The 19,422-nt window shown below is 40.7% G+C and overlaps 1 protein-coding gene across 4 annotated transcripts in view; it reads left to right on the forward strand.

The window, feature by feature from the left end:
- The window catches only part of LOC105498461 (Janus kinase 1), a 237,422-nt gene that overhangs the window by 181,445 nt on the left and 36,555 nt on the right, over positions 1 to 19,422 (forward strand). For 3 of the 4 annotated variants that reach the window (XM_011770614.3, XM_011770612.3, XM_011770613.3), the window contains exons 2-5: positions 4,794 to 4,876; positions 7,324 to 7,522; positions 11,670 to 11,793; positions 16,231 to 16,384. In XM_011770614.3, the coding sequence (XP_011768916.1) occupies positions 4,871 to 4,876; positions 7,324 to 7,522; positions 11,670 to 11,793; positions 16,231 to 16,384 (483 nt within the window). In that variant the 5' untranslated portion in view covers positions 4,794 to 4,870. Of the gene's footprint in view, positions 1 to 4,793; positions 4,877 to 5,292; positions 5,387 to 7,323; positions 7,523 to 11,669; positions 11,794 to 16,230; positions 16,385 to 19,422 lie in introns of all 4 variants that reach the window. The other variant, XM_011770611.3, reaches the window with a different exon arrangement.

The raw sequence follows: 19,422 nt of genomic DNA on the forward strand, positions 1-19,422 counted from the left end.
GTATATTTCATCAAGCTGTAATCAGGTTAACAAATTATGGTCAAAATATGAGTGCTTACTGCATGCTAAACTTTGTTAGGCACTTTATATGCATTAACTGACTTAACTCTTAATGGCCCAGTGAGATAAATGCTGTTTTTATCTCCCCACTTATACCAAGAACATTGAGGGTTAGGAATATTAACTAACTTGCCTAAGATTACAACAGCTAGTCCGTGGAGATGCCAGAATTCAAACCCAGTTCGCAGTGACTCCAGCCCGTGCTCTTTACTGCTTTGCTGTGTCATCTGAGCTTTATGAAATGGGGCTTTGATTTGTAACTAGGCTTTTGCTCAGAATCCCTATTTAGACTTTGCTCTTCAAAGCAGATTCATAGCCCACTTTAGTCCTCTGCCATAAGACAATTTTGTATTGCATCAATACCTTTTTGGATGCTTACACATCTGTAGCCTCTTGCAAAAAGGGCATTGTAGGTACTTGATGAAGAGTTTTGGAAAGTTTTCTTTGTTTTTAAAAAGAGACAGCATCTTGCCATATTGCCCAGGCTGGACTCAAACTCCTGGGGCTTAAGCAATCCTCCTGCCTCAACTTCTCATTTAAAAGATCTTTTTAATCCTTGCACCAACCCTCTAGGCAGGATGTTTCCTCTTAGGTTAATGGGTAGGGAAACTGGCTCAGATGAAAATGACTTGCTCATGGTCACACTTACTAGTATAGAGTCAGTGGGAACCTATACACCTTGGATTACTGTGTTTTTTTTCATTGCATAATGTTGCTTACTTTGTACTTCATCTTTCATTTACAGCTGTTGCTGAACATACTTTTTGATCACCTAATTTGTGCTGAGGATAAAGCACTAAAGACCAAAAAAAAAAAAAAAATGCTGGTTCTCCTGTAGTTTTCATTGTTGTAATAGGTTTCCTCACCAAAGTTAAGACTGGTGCCTGCTGAAATAGTTTATTAAGGCTTAACATTTTTAGTCTTAAAATTTCCTAAGATATTAAGAACCTGATTTCAGGGCATTTTAAAATTCGTATTTTTCTTTCGATTTTTCTGAGTTCATACCTTAATTCATCAACGTTTTATTTGCATTTTCTACTTCAGAAATCAAAAGGTTTGATTCCTTTAAGGCAAACACAAAGTAATTCATTGTAGGTGTGATGATTTCTTTAGTGAAAACAATGAGATATCCATAGTATTTTAATTCTTGTCATTGAATTTCACCGTCAACCAGTCTGTTTTTGACTGTAAAAATCTGGCAGTGGCCCTTGGCCAAAGCAGTCTCATTCTGATGATCATACTTATGAACATTAAAATAGTCTGTTTTTCTTTGTCCACTATCCAAAATGTATGTTCTTCCCTTGCACAGATACCAGTCTTTAAAAAGATGCCCTTGAAAATTTAAGAGAGTTCCAGTGTTTTCAGACAGATTTTTGGAATTTTGCATCTTGGAGAAACTTGTGACATTTTATCTATTGCAGTGAGGCTTTGTTCCAACCCACAGAATTGTGTTTTGTTTCTTTTATTTTTTCCCTCGTTGAGAAAGTATCAGATATACTTGTCTTTTTCATAAGACTGTGGTAAACTAAAGCAATTTGAGTAACCCACAACATTTCCCTGATTTTTTTTTTTTTTCATGTAAAGCAGCACCTACAAAATTGAGCTACAAAAGTAATCCTTTGTCATGAAAAGAAAGGTAGTTTCTTTCAAATCCTTGACAATTTTATAAATAAATTAGGGTGGAAGAATTCACTGCTATCATCAAAAACCTTCAGATGACTCATCCTGGTCCTTCCTGTTCTTAAAGCTTCTTTATAATTTAAGTTGGGAATTGAACCCAGTGAATCATGTTCTTTTTAAAGGGTATTTTGTGATTGCTCCTGGTGAATCTTTCTAGCATTGATGATTTTTCCTTTTGTATATTGCAGCAAGAAACTTGAATTTATTTCTTGGAATTATCCAAAGTGTTTATTAATATAAACTGATCTTGCTCCTTTTCTACCTGCTCTAAAAATAATCAGCTAGATCACATTGTCTGGTTTATTTTAGAAGAAATATTATTTGGATGAAGCCATTACACAAATGCTGTAGCGCAAAAAACAACAACAACAACAACAACAACAACAAAAACCCACCTGTCATCCTGAATGAGGACAGTTGTCATTTCATATAAAGTGGATCAGCAGCCTTAGGTTTAAAGTGCTTAAAACAGTGCCTGCCATGTCTTCTAAGTGCTATGTGGGTGTTTTCTGTTTTTATCACCAGAATGGCAGTTTCCTGAGAGTAGCAACTTTGTCGTTATTGAATCGGCATTCAAAAGCATCACAGTTAATGCATATTGTCTAGAAATTCTGTTGCTACTCTTGTTTTCTCAAATAGTTTAATCTCTAGGCTAAGCAGCACAAATGTATACCATTTTACTGTCCTGTTCAATAATACTGGAGGTCAGTTTGAAGATTAGGTATAATGTGATTGCAATGTAGTATTACTTACAGAAGAGACAGAATGATTGGAAAACCAGACTCTCCTTGATTACTGGTTTTTGTAGAATTCTAGTTCTAGAAGAATCTTAGTGATTTTAGTTGGATCCTTGAATCTTACATGAGACTAAGAGAAGTTCATGACTCCTAAGTTGAAGTAACACATGGTCTGATGGTGCATATTAAAAAGCTTTGTAAGTTCTGGTCAGGTGCAGTGGCTCACGCCTGCAATCCCAGCACTTTGGGAGGCTGAGGCAGGTGGATCGCAAGGTCAAGAGATCGAAACCATCCTGGCCAACGTGGTGAAACCCCATCTCTACTAAAAATACAAAAATTAGCTGGGTGTGGTGGTGCATGCCTGTAGTCCCAGCTAGTCGGGAGTCTGAGGCATGAGAATTGCTTGAACCTGGGAGGCAGAGGTTGCAGTGAGCCGAGATCATGCCACTGCATTCCAGCCTGGTGACAGAGTGAGACTCCGTCTCAAAAAAAAAAAAAAAAAAAGAACCGCAAACAACAACAACAACAAAACACCTTGTAAGTTCTAAAAAGGTTTATGTGGTAGCCCTTCTGAGTGGAGCCTGGGCCTGGTGGAACTTACAGGTCTTTTCCTCTCCTCAAAGGCTCTGAGTTGTGACCCTTTCCTGGTTTGAGGCATGCTTTTCAGTACTCCCCTCTGGTCAGTTTTCTCTGATCCTCGGCAGCTGGTAACAGTGTGCTATGGGGAAACCTGGGGTAGACAGGCTCCAGACATGCAGTTAGCAAGCACTGCCTATGGACTGGCTAGTGCTGTTGGGTACCCAAGCGTAAAAAGGAGTATTGTGAGGTTTTCCTGTTCGAGCAACTGGAGAGACCAGCGTAGCTCCTTTCTGCTACAGGACCTTTCCCCTACACATGCTGATCCTTTTGCTGAGACTGCTATCTCCCTGTTGGCTTCATGCCCCACCTCCCTGGACATCCATTGCATCTTAGCTCAATGTCCCTTCCCTCCTGAGCCCCAGACCAGATCACATTCCCTCTATTTTATGTTCTCTGCTTTTTCTTCATAGCATTTTAGCTCTTTGTAATGACCTCTTTCTGTACATCTTAGTTTGATTCCGTTCTTCCTATTGACTATAAGCTCCACATCGGCAGGGACTGTATTGCTCTTGTCCTTTGAATTAGCTTAGTTTCTGCAGAGCTGTTTGAAAATACTTGTTGAAAGAGTATATCTCTTAAGTGTAGCATCTGAAGTCCAGCTTCTGAGCAGAAGCAAGTCATTAGCATGTAGCTAGTTTCTAATTGCTGTTTTGAGCCAGGGCAGGGTGTTTATTCACGTGATTAAAACAATTGATTATGTTAATTTTTAAAAAACGTTCGTGTAATGATTTTAATCTTGTTAAAATTGGCCATACCAAAATAGCCAAATCAAAGTCATCACAATCAAATTCATACTTGTCTCCCCTGCCAGGCTTTCCATCATGACTTTTACTTAAGTCTTATCCACTGCAGAAAGCCTTCCCCAGCCAGCCCTTGCCAGTGTTAGTCACCAGAGCTAACAGCATCCTGACGCACTCACACTATCAATTTTAGGTTGCTTTTGTGTTTCCATTTGTGCTGTCTCCAACCTTCTATTGTAAGGCCATGTGGGGATGCTGGCCTGGTGGCCTCAGAGGTAACCCATCTCCCTCTTCCCCTTTGCTGCTGCCCTGAAATGCCTGGGACTGCGCTCTTCCTAAAACTGGATTCTGATAAAATGTGTTGAGTGGCCAGGCAGAAAACTGAGGTGATAATCACTGTTAATTTGAGAACAAATTTTGAAGCACCAAGGTTGGTGGCTTATTATTTGCAAAAATAATTTGATTCTACTGTTAAAAGAATTTGTGAGAAGCAACAAGGAAAGCTGTTGAAAAAATACAAAGCTCTGTGTGTGTGTAGACAAGGTTGGGGGAGGGTAATTCTAGAAGGAATGAGAAATTAAAGTGTGCGTTTTTGGATGTCCTAAACTATTGTTTACAGAATCAGGAGAGGGGTTGTTGATGGAAAAAGCACACAATCTTCGTTTACATTGGACAGGACACTCCATCTCAGGAAGCAGAAATCCCTGGCTTCCTTTCTCGATGAGGTGAAGTTAGTGTCCTCTTTGACGTTTGCACCCTAAGATGTCTGTCTGTCCTCTCGATGTCCTAGGTCATTTTTTTGTTTTGTTTTTTTCCTTCTTCCTCCCAAATGCTTTTTCTTGCCTGCTTATGGTTTGGGCTGCTTCGTTAATGAAAATGCCCTCTTATTTTCAGATGCAATTACCTCTGCCACTGATTTATTAATTTTTGTCTTTAGCTCTTCTCTGAAGAAGCTTTGGAAAGTAGAGAAGAAAATCCAGTCTGCTTCTTGGGGAACACTGGACAGCTGAATAAATGCAGGTATGTAGATTTGCATATTTTTTAAAAAGGAAAATATCTGGCTTTAAAAAAACTAATGAAACCATGTTCTTGAGGCTGTAGGGCTATTGGTGCTATTGCCTTTAATTTTTTTAAATTGATGTATTTATTCATTCCCAATGTTGAGTATGCTGGTTAAAAAAAAATCCCAACTACAAAAGTATAGGAGGTACAGAGTAAAAGTTAAACTTCCCTTATAATCTCTCCTAGATGTTCACCACTGTTAACAATTTATTGTATGTTCTTCCAGATTTTAATATGCATGTGAATAATCATATTATACATGTTGCGAATATGCATGATCATACTATCCATATTATGCTTTTTTCACTTTGCAAATGTCCTGTGCATCTTTCTGTGTTGATTCACATACAGCTTTATGTTATCCTTTTTGACAGCCACATAGTAGTCCTGCCTGTTTTGTTTAGTGAGTCCTCTCCTACTGGACATTGTCAGTTGGATTTTTTCCTATTTCAAACAATGTCACATCTTGTAAGTATATAATTACATGCATTTGCCTGTTTATTTCCTTAGAGTTAAAGGGTTCAACACTGTCTTTGGATTCTTCCCCTGTCACATCTATAAAGAATCTCAAGGACAAAGATTTATCTTACATTATGAAGCAGGCTTTTAGCTACTCTGTTTTCCATCACAGTTTTTCAGTGTAGGATGGGGTTAGGGGTTTAGTGCCAGGTTTTCAAGTGGTCTTGCTTGTTGATCTGAATTTCAAGGTAAATTATGAACTTACTCTTTCAGGCTGGTTTCCAGAAGATTCTGGTCTTCAGATTTATTTGGAAATTTAAGAGTTAAAATTGAAAACCTCTCAGTTTGTAGCGTTGAGGCATATCTGGTTAATGTCCCTCTTTTCAGAATCTCTCCTCACCAGGGGAGCTAATAGACCAAACAAATGAATTTGGTGAAGAGAACTGTGACTGCTGTCTGCCCTGTATGACTTTTCTTGTTTGGGGGAGCCTCCTTGGGTCATTCTGCAAGCACCCGCTATGTGTAAGCCTCTGTGTTTCTTACGGATATAGAGACAGATGACTCAGTTCTTATCTCAAGGAACTCACAGCATGTGCAAGTTAGAGAAAGACAGATAGGCATATGAGTAAGATGCTTAAATTTCCTGTGGTTAGTGCAGTGGGATAAGTTTAGGAGCAAGAAGTGAGGGCCTTAGGGAACGGGATGGAGGTTCACAGAAGGCTTCCTGCAGGAGGCGATATCTGAGCTGAATTCTAAAGAAAGTTTAAGTGTGCCATGCAAGGGATAAGGTAGAAAGATATTCCTGTAGAGGAATCAGTGTGAGTGAAGGCAGGAGGGTGAGAAGCAGCATTGGGTAGGGGAGGATACGGTAACAGCGACAGCCTTGTGGGTTTCAAGCATGAAGCAAGAAGCTCAGAGTGATAGAAGATAAGGCGAGGAAGGCTGGCCGGCCAGATGAAGGTGGCGGGGCTCTGTTTCAGAGTCTCAGAATTGCTCTATAGATTAATGGGAAGCCCTTGGAGGATCTGATATGTGTTACGGAGACATTAGGGGTTTGAGTGAAGGTTGGCTTGGCAGACAGGAAGAAAGTAGTAGGAGTGTGGGGTCAGCGAATTAGTTTGTAGCCCATTGGTATCGGGCAAGAAGAAGAAAGAATGTGTAGGACTTTCCCTTGTTTCTTTCCTCCTTTCCGGCCTTGCCCAAGGCTAAGTTGCTGAGGTTGGTTGTTTGGCCCTAGTTGCCCTCCCTTTGGAGGGTGCTTCTGTGCATTACTTACTTGCAAGCTTCTCACCAGGGTTTTCTAATTGTTCCAAAGCAAGGCTTCCTCCTGCCCTGCTGCTGCGTCAAGGTCCTGCCGGTCCTCCTGGGGTGATAGGAACCGGGCTCCATTCATTAATTGTTATGGCCCTTCCAAGTGACTTATGATCATGAATTGGTCACCATTTTGTGTGCACTGTCTCAGGTGGGGATGTGAAGAGAGATAAGATATGGTTCATGCCCTCACCATGCTTGCTGTTTAGTGGGAGATGGACATGAAATTAAAACACTGATTCTTGCCATAAGTCTATTCAAAGCTTGCATGATTCCAGTAGAAATAGCAGCAGAATTGGTAATTAATAATCAGTCCTTAACATCATTAGTTCCAGAAGGGGCTACATTTTTCAATTACAACCTGGGCGCAAACGGAGAAAATAAATTCAGCCCATGTCTAAAATTATTCTGAATTATAATTCATTAATTAGTATGCATAATTAGTTATTTTCCATGGTTTCATCTCTTGTAAGATCTGACATGTTTGGTTTCCACGAAGGGAAGGGGCAGGGGAGAGGTATGTATGTATCCAACACCAAATGTTTCTGCTTTTTTACCTTCAGAACACTCCCTTTTGCCATAAGAACTTTTAACGCATAGAGTGACCACATAGTCTTGTTTTCCGTCCACAACAGTATCTAAATATAAAAGAGGACTGCAATGCCATGGCTTTCTGTGCTAAAATGAGGAGCTCCAAGAAGACTGAGGTGAACCTGGAGGTCCCTGAGCCAGGGGTGGAAGTGATCTTCTATATGTCGGACAGGGAGCCCCTCCGGCTGGGCAGTGGAGAGTATACAGCAGAGGAACTGTGCATCAGGGCTGCACAGGCATGCCGTGAGTACTGGCAGCTGCCCAGGGCTGGGGGTTTCACCAACACACCGGTTCAGAAGAAGATCTGGGGGTCTCTGCCTGTTGGAGCTCTGCTGAGCAGAAAGAGTTGTGGACTCTGGAGTCAGAGGTTCTTCCCTGCCTCTGCCACTGCCACTTGCACGTGACCTTAGGCCAGTGATTCTAATTCTGAGGGTTTCACTTTTCACTTTCTTCATCTGCGGAGTGGCTTCTTTCTGCTTTGTCACTAATGAACTGTAAGATACCAGGGAATGATGGTTGACTTCTGTGGATCCAGGCTTAATTCTCATTTCCCCACATCTGTACAATTGGAATAATATCAGCACTAGATGAGGTGCTACGTAAAGCACCTGGGACTAAGTCCCTGCTCAGCAAGTAGCATCTCTCAATATCTGAATAATTATTCAAAAGTTCTCCTAAAAAGTTTGACCCCTCCTTCTGCTGCCATGACCTGCCCTCCTGTGCGTGGTGCTGAGTTGAAGTGAGAAGCTGAGTGTTGCTTTGTGGCTTAGTCAAGTTGCCAAGTTGCAAAAAGGACAACGAGGCTCTCAACAACACAAGCTATTTTTTCTCCTTTCAAGTGAGAGTTGTCTTAAAGTTAGCCTGTTGCCCTCAGAAGGTGGGAAACCAAAGTCCCTTTCATCCTTTGAACTTAAGGACATCGGCAGTTTTTTGCTTGCCTAATTTTAAGTGACAGGTTAAATTGTAGAAATTAAAAGTTAAATCACAGAGCTAATCCACTTGGATTGTGGTGATGGTTGTACAGCTCAGTAAATACACTGGAATCTGTTGAATTGTACACTTAAAATGGAAGAATTTTATAATATGTAAATTATATCTCAAAGCTATTTTAAAAAGGTTTGATCAACTCGTTTAATGATGATGAAGTAGCCAGTTGTGATGCCATACAGCCTGATCCCTGCTTTACTTCTCCCACCTTTAACTCTCAGAACAACTCTGAGGGGATAGCATGGTTATTTTAATAATTGCTTATCTTGTTAGTAGTACAGTTTGTTTAGAAAACCTACGTTCTTTCTGATATTTGTCTTTCTGCTGAAAATGCTTCACACACCAGAGTTTCAGTAAAAGGGGAGAGGCTCGTGGTATAGGGAAGAGCATAGTAGGCTCTTACTAACTAAACCTGACACAGGATAAAATGGGCTGAGGTACAGATTATTAGTGGGAAAAATCCAGTAATACTGTGAAGTTATTTTGACTAGGCAGCAGCGTGTACAAATAACCATCTTTAGATAGCAGCTTTAAATGTATTTGTAATTATCAGAACACCTAGATGTAAATCAGTGGTTCTAAAGTATTTTTTAAGACTTTGTTTCTTTTGTTTTCTCCCTTTCTCCTTGAGATTTGGTTTATAGTGTTTATTCTCTTCACCAAGCTTCTTGCCATCAGCATAGCAGGTATAAACCTCACTCAGTTTGTAAGCAAGGGTCATTTTTGCAGAGTCATTGGGCTACCATTAATGAGGGACCAAGGAGCTGCTGGGAAAGAGATGAGAGGAGAGAGCCTGTGAGTCTGAGGATAGGCACAGTCGCTGGGCCTCCTATAACTCTGGGCTCAGGATCAGCCAGTTTGGGGTGTTGGTTTCTAGCCTACCTTATAGAAAATGAGTGGTGTCTCTTCTGTAACTGGCTCAACAGAATTTTGCAGAAGCTCATTAATTTCAGAAATACATACTGAATGCCACAGGTTCTTGTAGCTCTCACTGTTACTATAGAAAGTGATGTTTGAGGGCAGTATTGTTTTCTTTCCTGTTTTTCACCTCTGTGGGGTAAAGTTTTGTTTTTTTAGTTCTTATTGCTTCACCTCCTCAGTAGCTGTGTCTTGGTTTGATTCTCAGCTCTGCACTTTACTAGATGAGTAACCTTGAATCAGACTAAATCTCAGGAGACCACAGATTTTTCATCTGCAAAATGGTCAAAACAGTATTTACCTCATTAGATATCAGGAGGATTAAAGGATAATACTTTTTTTTTTAATTTAAAATTTTAACATTTTTTAGAGATGGGGTCTTGCTCTGTCCTCTAGACTGGAGTGCAGTGGTTCCATCATAGCTCACTATAGCTGTGACCTCCTGGGCTCAAAAGGTCCTCTGGTCTTAGCCTTCTAAGCAACTACGACTACAGGCATGTGCCACCATGCCTGACTCATTTTTATTATTTATAGAGACGAGGTCTTGGTATGTTGCCCAGGTTGGTGTTGAACTCTTGACCTCAAGTGATCCTCCTGCTTTAGCCTCCCAAAGTTTTGGGATTACAGGTGTGAGCCACCACACTCAGCCAAAAATAGAATTTATTTGTTTGTTTGTTTGAGACAGAGTCTTTCTCTGTCACTCAGGAGTGCAGTAGCATGATCTTGGCTCACTGCTACCTCCACCTCCCAGGTTCAAGCGATTCTCCTGCCTCAGCCTCCTGAGTGGCTGGGATTACAGGTCCACACCACCACGCCCGGCTACGGGGTTTTACCACGTTGGCCAGGCTATTCTCGAACTCCTGACTTCAAGTGATCTGCCCTCCTGGGCCTCCCACAATGCTGAGATTATAGGCGTGAGCCACTGTGCCCGGCCAAGATAATAAATTTAGAGTCTGTTAGCCTGATGCCTGACACTTAGCCCTCGGTAAATGTTAGTATTATTGTTTTACTACTCAGCACTTTTATATAAAGAGGTATGTCTTTGATCTTTCTGTTTATGGGTAGTAATAATGTTAGAATCAGACCTGTGTTAGAATTACAGACAGTTTCATGAATAAAATAAGTTACACTTCAGATATGTAAGTATTGGTGCACATTCAAATGTGGATATTTATAAAGACAGGCTGGGTTTCCAGCCCAGTCCACAAAAGCCACTTTAGGAATGAAAACCTATAGCATATTTGAATTATTTGTCCCAATAATACTGAATCCAAAAGCCATTTGCCCATGTTCCCAAGGAAAACTTCCCTTTAAAGTTTATCTCCATATTCTTGGTTTATAAGAAAGACTAACTTCTGAAGGGTAACTGTTCACATTTCTTGAGAAGCATGGATTGAGGTGTTCAGGAGAGCACTAGATAGCTGCCAAGGTGTCTGTAGCTTCTTAACTCAGTGTCTGCGTTGGAGAGAGTCCCGGCCTGGGTGGGCTGGGCCAGGGAGGGGCCCTGTCAGTGCCAGTCTCACTGCAGATGTCCGATTTGGGAAACAAATGTCTATTACCTCATATTCTCCCAGGTTTTTTGTCATTTAAGTTTACCTCATCTTAGTTTGAGGCCTGGCTTCTTATGAAAAAATACCAGTAATAGCTGATTATTGGCGGTCATTCTCCCCCCCAACCTGCCTATGTTACAGGTTCATAAAATTTTAATCATGGGCGTAGAAGTGAGTGACTTCATAATTTCCCTGGTCTTTCCCATCGTTCTCGTGTTGACGGAGGCAACTGGTGGAGTGAAGAGGCAGGGGAGCACTGTTGGGCCAGCTTTGTGAAGCCATATATCTTCTTGCTAGTTGGCTACTAAATAAAAAATATTTGTGATAATCATACAGAGTACTTAAGAAGTATATTTATTATTAATGGTAATAGCTTTTAATCACTGACAAAAATCACTTTGGTTATTATTTATTCTAATATGCATTTTGCATACTACTGCCAGGAATTTGTTTGCATGTTTGATATATAATCACAGTGTGTTAGCATTGTTTAAATGCTTTCTGTAGGAAACAGATGGAAGATTTCCCCAACTCCCAGAGTGTTTCTGATTAGCAAAGTGCACATCAGGCACTTTGAACCTCTGTGAACCTCTCAGATAGGGGGTTTTTTAAAGCTGGATTTGATAAGACTCTGCCACAGATACCTGTAATGAAAAATGTCATCAGAGTTTTATTTTTAAATGATCTAAATTTGGTTTGCCAGGAGCTACAGGACATATTTCTGGGGAGTCATAGTTCTTGATGATTATGATCAAAACAGCCTGACTGAACCTGGTTGGAAATCTCTTTGCCCTAAGAGGATACGAGTGACCCAGATTCTTTGTGAATTCCTTATCTTTGAGAGAGTTCCTTATCTTTGCATACATTGGGTTTAGAAACAGATGGCCAAATGTATCTGCCTTAATCTTCTGATGTGGTTTTTTACTTTTCCTCAGGTATCTCTCCTCTTTGTCACAACCTCTTTGCCCTGTATGATGAGAACACCAAGCTCTGGTATGCTCCAAATCGCACCATCACCGTTGATGACAAGATGTCCCTCCGACTCCACTACCGGATGAGGTATGGGAAGTACTGACCTGGTACCTGCCTGGCTCCCTCTGCACTGAGGGACAGTGGTCAGCCTGGGGCCCTGAGTCACTTACCAAGAAGTGTTGTAGTCATTTTTGTAATTTGTAACTTTTGTATTTGCTTGATATGAGAAAGGACTTCTTCAGTATTTGGAATACAATTCAAGATGAGTTTGATCACCTTCCTCTGCCACATTTTAGAAAAGAAATCTTGATAATGCAGAGGATATTTTGAATAGAATTAGTGTCCTGCAGCAGAGATTTTCAAATGGGTAATCATAGTTATGAATTTAATTTAGTGGATTCACAGTTATGAATTCAATTTAATTTAGTGAATTTAATAAAAAGAAACAGGAGAGAATAGATAATATCAGCATATATACATAATATATTTTTTAAACTTTTGAGATACGTTTTTTATATATATACACATATATATATGTATGTATGTGTTACATATAAAGGTCATGATATAAAATATTTTTCTTACTAAAAGTTGAAACTGAAAAGCTTGAGAAACATTGCCTGAAGTGTTAACTAGAAATTCTAGGTTGGTCTTGCTCCCTGGGAGTGGATGTTTTGACTACTCCTAGAGGATTTTTGGCTGTGGAGCTGTAATTTTTCTTCTGATGGGCACCTGCCTTTTCTCCCATATTTCAGACTTTGTGAAATGTCACAGTATATCCCAAGGTGACACAGTCAGTACTTCAATAGCTGCAGTCTCCTGAGTTTGTAAACAAATTTGCAGTAACTAGAATGGAAAATATGTTAGTTAGATACTTGCTGAGCAGAAGTTAACATGTGTGTTTAGCAGTGGAGATTATAAATAGGTGGATCCTTTTTGAAACACAGGTTAACTTACATAGGTATTAAATCAGTAGATTAGCTCAGATGCTAATAGAATGCAGGGATTTGCTAGAAAAACCCTCTGAAATCTCAGAGGCTCTTCACAGTATCACAGCTGTTATTTTTGGGAGAATTTGGCGGAGTTATCACCATTACAAAATGACTGGGATGTTTTTCTCAGTGGACACTGAACCAGATCTAATTTTCTTTGATAATTATCCAAGAGCCGACTTTTTCCTGTTTTTTCTATACTTAACCAAAGTCTCATCTGGAGAGGAAAGCTGTGTGCCGTGGAGATTTCAGGTCCCAGCTGAGCCTTCTGGCTATTGGCTTTGTTTTTCCACATGTAATCTTGCTTTTTGTGGCCTGAGGATTGACTGTGTGATCAGCATGAAATGGGTTGTTGCAGTTTGAATTCTGCAGGGGAACATGTCACTGGGTTCTAATTCTCTGCCTCTAGGTTTCTGCACTCAGCTCAGAGTCTAGAATGGTAACTTTTAGGACTTAGAAAAGACCTAAGTTACCTAATTCAACTCTCATTTTTTTTTCGTGGAAAAACTAATACCCAGAAAAGGGAAGAGAGTTAACTCAAAAATTTACATCTAATGAATTGTCTTAGTAGCTTTACAATTCTCTGTGAGGCGTTAGTCTTGGTTGTCTGAATGCCTGGCTATTAAAGGCTGTCTTTACTGTTCCCTCTTTCTATTAGCTGCCTGGAAGTGCAGAGTTGCTTCACTTTTAGCACCTTGACTCTGTATCTGACATTGTGCTTCAACAGGATATTGCTTTGTTACCACAGGCTCTTTGAACTTGAAAAAAAAATACCACCCTAAGCTTAAACATTTGCCTGATGACAAACTACAAAAATTTTGAAACCTCATAATCTCACCACTAAAGGAGGTGTAAATGAAAATAAATGTTGGTGATTATTTCAGTGGAATACCAGCTCTACTTTGGGAAATATTCTTGTATTTCAATTATCATTTTCTGTTTTTAGATAATGCTTTTGACAATTGTTGTTTTATAATATATCTTAGCGTGAGACAACATTCTGTATTCATTTTCAAAAAGTATTTTCTTACTTTTTTAAACAATTGAATTTCACTGTCCATCAAAAAATTTTGTAGAAGTGTGAAGATAATTCTTTGTGTATAATATCTGCATATAAACTTAAAATAGGCAGTTATCTGTACATAATTTTCTCAAAAACTTGCAATGCATATCTCTGATTGATGTCTGTTTGTCTTCCTTCTTTGTTCCTCCACATCATTCTGAAAAATAATATAGGCAGGTATCATTCTATATTTATTAATGTCATTAAAATTTTTTTTCCATTGGCATGCTATAGTATCTGGAATTTTTGTGTACCAGGTTTGATGAACACCTTGATAATTAATTTTAAAAAGGTGTGTGGAATGTCTGTCTTCAGTGTGTCTTTAAGCTTGGCCTTATGGGTGATAAGGCGGGTACTGATCCTGGTAGTCACAGATTTAAAGTTTTGTTAATATTTTTGACATCTTATTAAGGAGAAAGCTGTCGGCCTTATTTTAGACTCCCTAATCTTCTGTTTGCCTTTAGCCTTTGTTCTAGTGGAAAAGCTACACATTATGTTTGGTCTCCTCAGCCTGGTGCTGTCTGAATATCTGACCTAAAGGGTTCCAAGCCACAGATGGTCCCACAGGGCTCTCAGCAGCCTGGAAGAATATCCTTGTTCAGACCAGACTGAAGATTGTGTTCTGCCCAGAGGGAGTTTGTTGGGCCCTCATCTCTACCAGGTCCAAGGACTCTCTCACAGAGACTCAGTAGGATGTGGAAGAAGAAGGCCGTGGCTCGGTCAGCTCAGGGAACATCTGCCTTTTTCCCCTCCTGCCACCTCCCCTGGCAGTGGAGGGTGACCTGTCTCTCTCCTTGGGCACCTTGCCGGAGACTCTCATTTGTCCAAGGACAACTTACTCTTTAAGCACAATGCCCATAGCACACACTTGTTAGGGGCCCATAAAATGCCTAATTTCACTTAAAATCAGAAAACATAGGTGAGAAATATAACTTGTAATATTTCTTATGGAGGAAGGGAAAAGTGTTTAGGGCCTATGAAAGTCACAGTGTAGTCCTGCTTATGACACGTGCCCCATTATGGGTTGCTGGATAGTTGCTGCTGGACCTGACCGATTGCTCCCAGAGACAGGAACTCACGGAGTGCGAGAAACATGCCTGAGAGCCCTCTGCATCCCGGTCCCTAACTCGGGGCCTGGCTTGTTTTAGGCTCTGCAAACATAGCACAGTGACAGATGTTGAAGTGTAGCAGCAGCTTTTCACAGGGAAAGAGGGAGTTGTATTTATTGCTTCTCTATGACATGGTTCTTTTCTCATTAGTTCATGTGCAAGTCAAGGGAAAGAGACCTAGGTACCAGCTGAGTCTATAGCCTAGAGATGGCCTGGGCTGGCTTGGCTCAGTCACTTCCCTTAGTCACTTCCACACATTCCAGAACTCATTGTGTTTTTCTTACAGGTGACAGAGGAAGTTATATATGGAGGATAGGGTTAGACGCACCAACCCCCTGTGCAATTGACAATCCATATATAACTTTGACTCTCCAAAACATAGCTACTAATAATAGCCCACTGTTGACTGGAAGCCTTACCAATAACATAAACAGTTAACACACAAATAGACTAGTAACCTGTATATATTTTATGTATTCATAATGTACCTTTTTCTGAAATTTAAAAAAAATTTCTATGCCACACAGTTCATCAGTTAGTTTTTTTAAACTGTTGCAAATCTCCAGAAAAAATTTTCAACATATTTATTGAAAAAAAATCTGTGTATGAGTGGACTTCTGTGGTTCAAACCCATGCTGTTCAACAGTCAACTGTAGTAGCTAAGAGAACAGGCTTTTGTAGTTTTAGGTCACCTAGCCTCTTGGTCTCTCAGTTTTCCTCATCTGTAAAATGAATGAAACCTACCTTGTAGAGTTGCTGTGAGGATTAATTAGCATAATATATATATAAAGTGCTTGTTAACTCGTTTCATGATGCTTGTGGTGATGTTTGGGCAGCTCTCTTTTAAAACCCTATTCATCATGTAAAACACACCATCAGTTTAATCGCAGCAATCTGGGAAGTAGGAGACACTGCCATGTAAGCTGTATATCTTGATTGCGTGATGAAACTAAATTTCAGGAATGTTAAAATGTCAATCGAATCGGTCTTGGATTCGAGGTAGAATGGGCTTAGCAGTGCGGCTGATAGTAAGCATGCAGGGAGCTGTGGTCAGCACGGAGTTCCAGTCAGCAGGTGTTTCCCTATTCTGGAAGCATAGTGAGAAGTCAGAGGAGCTGTCTTTGTGATCTTCGGGAAGTCACTTTTGCTCCCCGAGTCATAGAAGAGGTGCTGACAGGGCACTTCTCATACAGTGCTAGTAAGAAGGAAAGACATGGTGAGGGCTGCAAGGGGCAGGGTTGTCTGCCTGCTTCTCAGGACACTTCAGCCTCTGGCACTGACCACTGTTGGTGAGCCAGGACGCCCTGCCCACATCTGGGTCCCCTTTGCCACAATTGGCATTCATTTTCCTGCCTTCCAGGTTCTATTTCACCAATTGGCACGGAACCAACGACAATGAGCAGTCAGTGTGGCGTCATTCTCCAAAGAAGCAGAAAAATGGCTACGAGAAAAAAAAGGTTCCAGATGCAACCCCTCTCCTTGATGCCAGCTCACTGGAGTATCTGTTTGCTCAGGTAGGAAGTTTGGGCCCAGGAGAAGCTGGAGTTTGTGGGGTGGGAGAGGCATTGTAGAGCTCAGACCCCCTGGTGCAGCTGAACTTGGTGGTGCTAGGGTGCTTTATGGCCTGTTCTGGGTAAGTTCTTGCCACACCTGGAGTTGCCCCAAGTGAGGAGACAAAAGGCAGCATTTCAGCATTCCAAGAGGCTGGTTATCCAGCTTGTGGGCTTTCGGGCTTCCCTTCTTTCTTATTCCTTTCTTGTTCCCCACCTCCTACCATTTTATTTTTCATTCCTATTAATAGCCTTGTGTGCAGAGGTCAGAGGGAAGCTCTACTTGAAAGAAGATGTAATTCAACAGGGCTGAAGAAGGCACTTCTCAGCAGCCGTAGGAATGTTTGGGGAGGAAGGAGATGGCCACTCTGTCACTGGTGGTAGGGTAGAAAGATTACACGCTAGAAAAAAAACAGAAGAGAAGGTAGAATCACCTGAAATTACATTTACTCTGAGATTACTAAGATTTTTGGTAGTATGCTTCCTGATTTTAACACGCAGATTTAGATACTATGTAGATTTTGAAAATATTTTATGGTTTATTTTGTTTTATAAACTGCTTTTTTATTCATCTGATTTTTTTATTGTTTGTCCTTCAAATGTCAATTAAAATATTGATCTTCGTTGTTTTAATGACTTTGTAACAATTCATTTATTCAACAAATATTGACTGGATGTCTGTGTACTGTTTGCCTCAGACACTTGTACCTGCTAAGTTGCTAGAGATGTTGGAGTGAACAAGACAGACATGGCCTCTGCATGCATCAGATGTACATCAAGTTAGAAAACAAGCAAATAAAATGATACATAGATAATACATAAGAAATTATGGAAAGTACTGTGAAGGCAGAAGCTTGTGATAGAGAATATGGAGAAGGGGGGTTGAATGGGAAGACCTAATTTAAATCATATGATCAGAGAAGGTCTCTCTAAGGAGGTAACATTTATAATGAATCCTGAAGAATAAAAAGGAATCTGCAATTCTAAGAGAGGGGTGAGGGAGTATTTCTTCCATTTAGGGTGTCTCAGCAGCAGCACTACTGACCTTTTGGGCCAGATGATTCTTTGCTGTGATGGCCTGCCCTGTGCATTGTAGCGTATTTACCAGCACCCCTGCCCTCCACCCAGTAGATACCAGTAGCACTCTCTCCTTAGCGTGATGACCAAAAGTGTCTTCAATATTGCCGAGTCTCCCATCAGCCTCAGTTGAAAAGATCTGATGTAGAGGGAACAGAATGGGGGAAGGAACTGAGGGCCAGTAGAGCTGTGAGGAGAGGCCATGTGGCTGCAGACCAGAGGAGGGTGATGGGGAACGAGGCTGGAGAGGCAGGTGGGGGCAGATCGCATACACAGAGCCTTGTAGGAGCTGGCAAGGGGTTATGCTTTAATCCTGAGTGTGGTGGGAAGCCACTTGGAAGGCTTCATTTTATGTATGTTTCAAGTCAATGATGATTCTTGTTATATGTGGAAAGTAGATTGTGCTGGGTCTAATAGTACACTTCAAACATACAAGCTGAGAGTCTGCAGCAATGATCCTGGGAGAGAAAATGCTGGTTTGGCCTAGTGTAGCAACAGTGGCAGTGGAGAAAAATGAGTAGATTTGTCGTTCATCTTGAAGATAGAATTGGTAGGATTTGCTGTTGACTTGGATGTGGAAGCTGAGAGAATTTGTGGAATCAAAGATGATGACTAGGTTTCTGTTTTGGGTGATGTCAGATGGATAATGGAGTCATTCTCCACACAGAGAAGGTCTTGGGGGAAGAGGGTGGGGAAAGGGCAGAAATCAGGAGTCCTTTTTCAGAGATGCCTGTGAAACATACAAGTGGAGATTTCAATTAGGAAATTGAGTAATGAGGCTGGAGTCCAGAGGAAAAGCTGTCATTTATTTAACTTAGTCACCCGTTCCTGAACATTTTCTGTTTTTCTCATTTTCCCTATTATGCTATTACTTTATAGTCTGTTGTGAACAACTGCATATGTAGGTGTTCCTGTACATGTTCTTTTTATTCATTCCTTAGAGTATACCATTATGTGTGAGATCACACACGTATCAGTGTATCTGTGTCAGAGTTACGTCCCACTATAGGGCTTTAGTTACTAATTGTGCATTATCTCCATTCCATCTATGCCTTAGAACTGCCATAGAGACAACAGAGAAAGGGGACAGTGCACAGCCCCAGGCAGATACTGTGTGGGAAAAAAAGAAAATGAACTGGCCATTTTCAGATTGGTCTTTTTGGATTCAGCTTCCCAGTTTTGTGTATCCATAGCTGAGATTTATTCTTTACCTTTCCTGGGAATAGAGGTGTACAGGAAGAGTGTGTCATAGTTCAAGAATAAGCATGGCATTAGATCTGACCTTTTGGAGGCTCAGGAATAAGTGACTTGAGGTAGCTTTACAGTGAATGTTTACAAAAAACCACATCCCAAGAAGACAGTTTCAGGTTTTGCTTTGCTCTTCACACATTACTGGCATAGATCATTGTTCCTTCAGAAGTTTTTGGAATGTCAGTGACCTTTCCTCACTTGAGAGAAACAAGATATCCCATGGTGAAAAGAAGAGAAACTGGAGCAGTGGGAGCTCTCCATCCAAAAACCATTAATCTGAAGTTCTTCAGGGAAAGAGAGTATCTCATGTATGCAGGAACATTTCTCCCAGGCTTTGTGCCTGCCTTGCTGCAAGCTGGAGAAAGGCTGAAGAGTTCATACTTTAGTGTTCTATGTACTTTAAGTCAGTTTTTGAAGACTGAGTGTGGCTGTAGTATGGCATTGAACAGAGGTCCTGGTCAGTTTTAGATTTAATCCCAGCCTACCACTTGCCGAGTCCTGAGCCCCCAGGGTACTCGGTTCTTCTACTCAACTTGGGGTTTTGTAACTACCTGACATTAGGTATTCCTATTCATTTATTCTTTTCTTTATTCTTAGCGTAGAATCTCCAGGAGATCAGGAACGTGGTTTAGTTTATTGCTGTATCCCCAGCACCTAGAGTAACATCTAGCCCA

This window comes from Macaca nemestrina, chromosome 1, assembly GCF_043159975.1.
Source record: "Macaca nemestrina isolate mMacNem1 chromosome 1, mMacNem.hap1, whole genome shotgun sequence".
Taxonomy (NCBI): domain Eukaryota; kingdom Metazoa; phylum Chordata; class Mammalia; order Primates; family Cercopithecidae; genus Macaca; species Macaca nemestrina.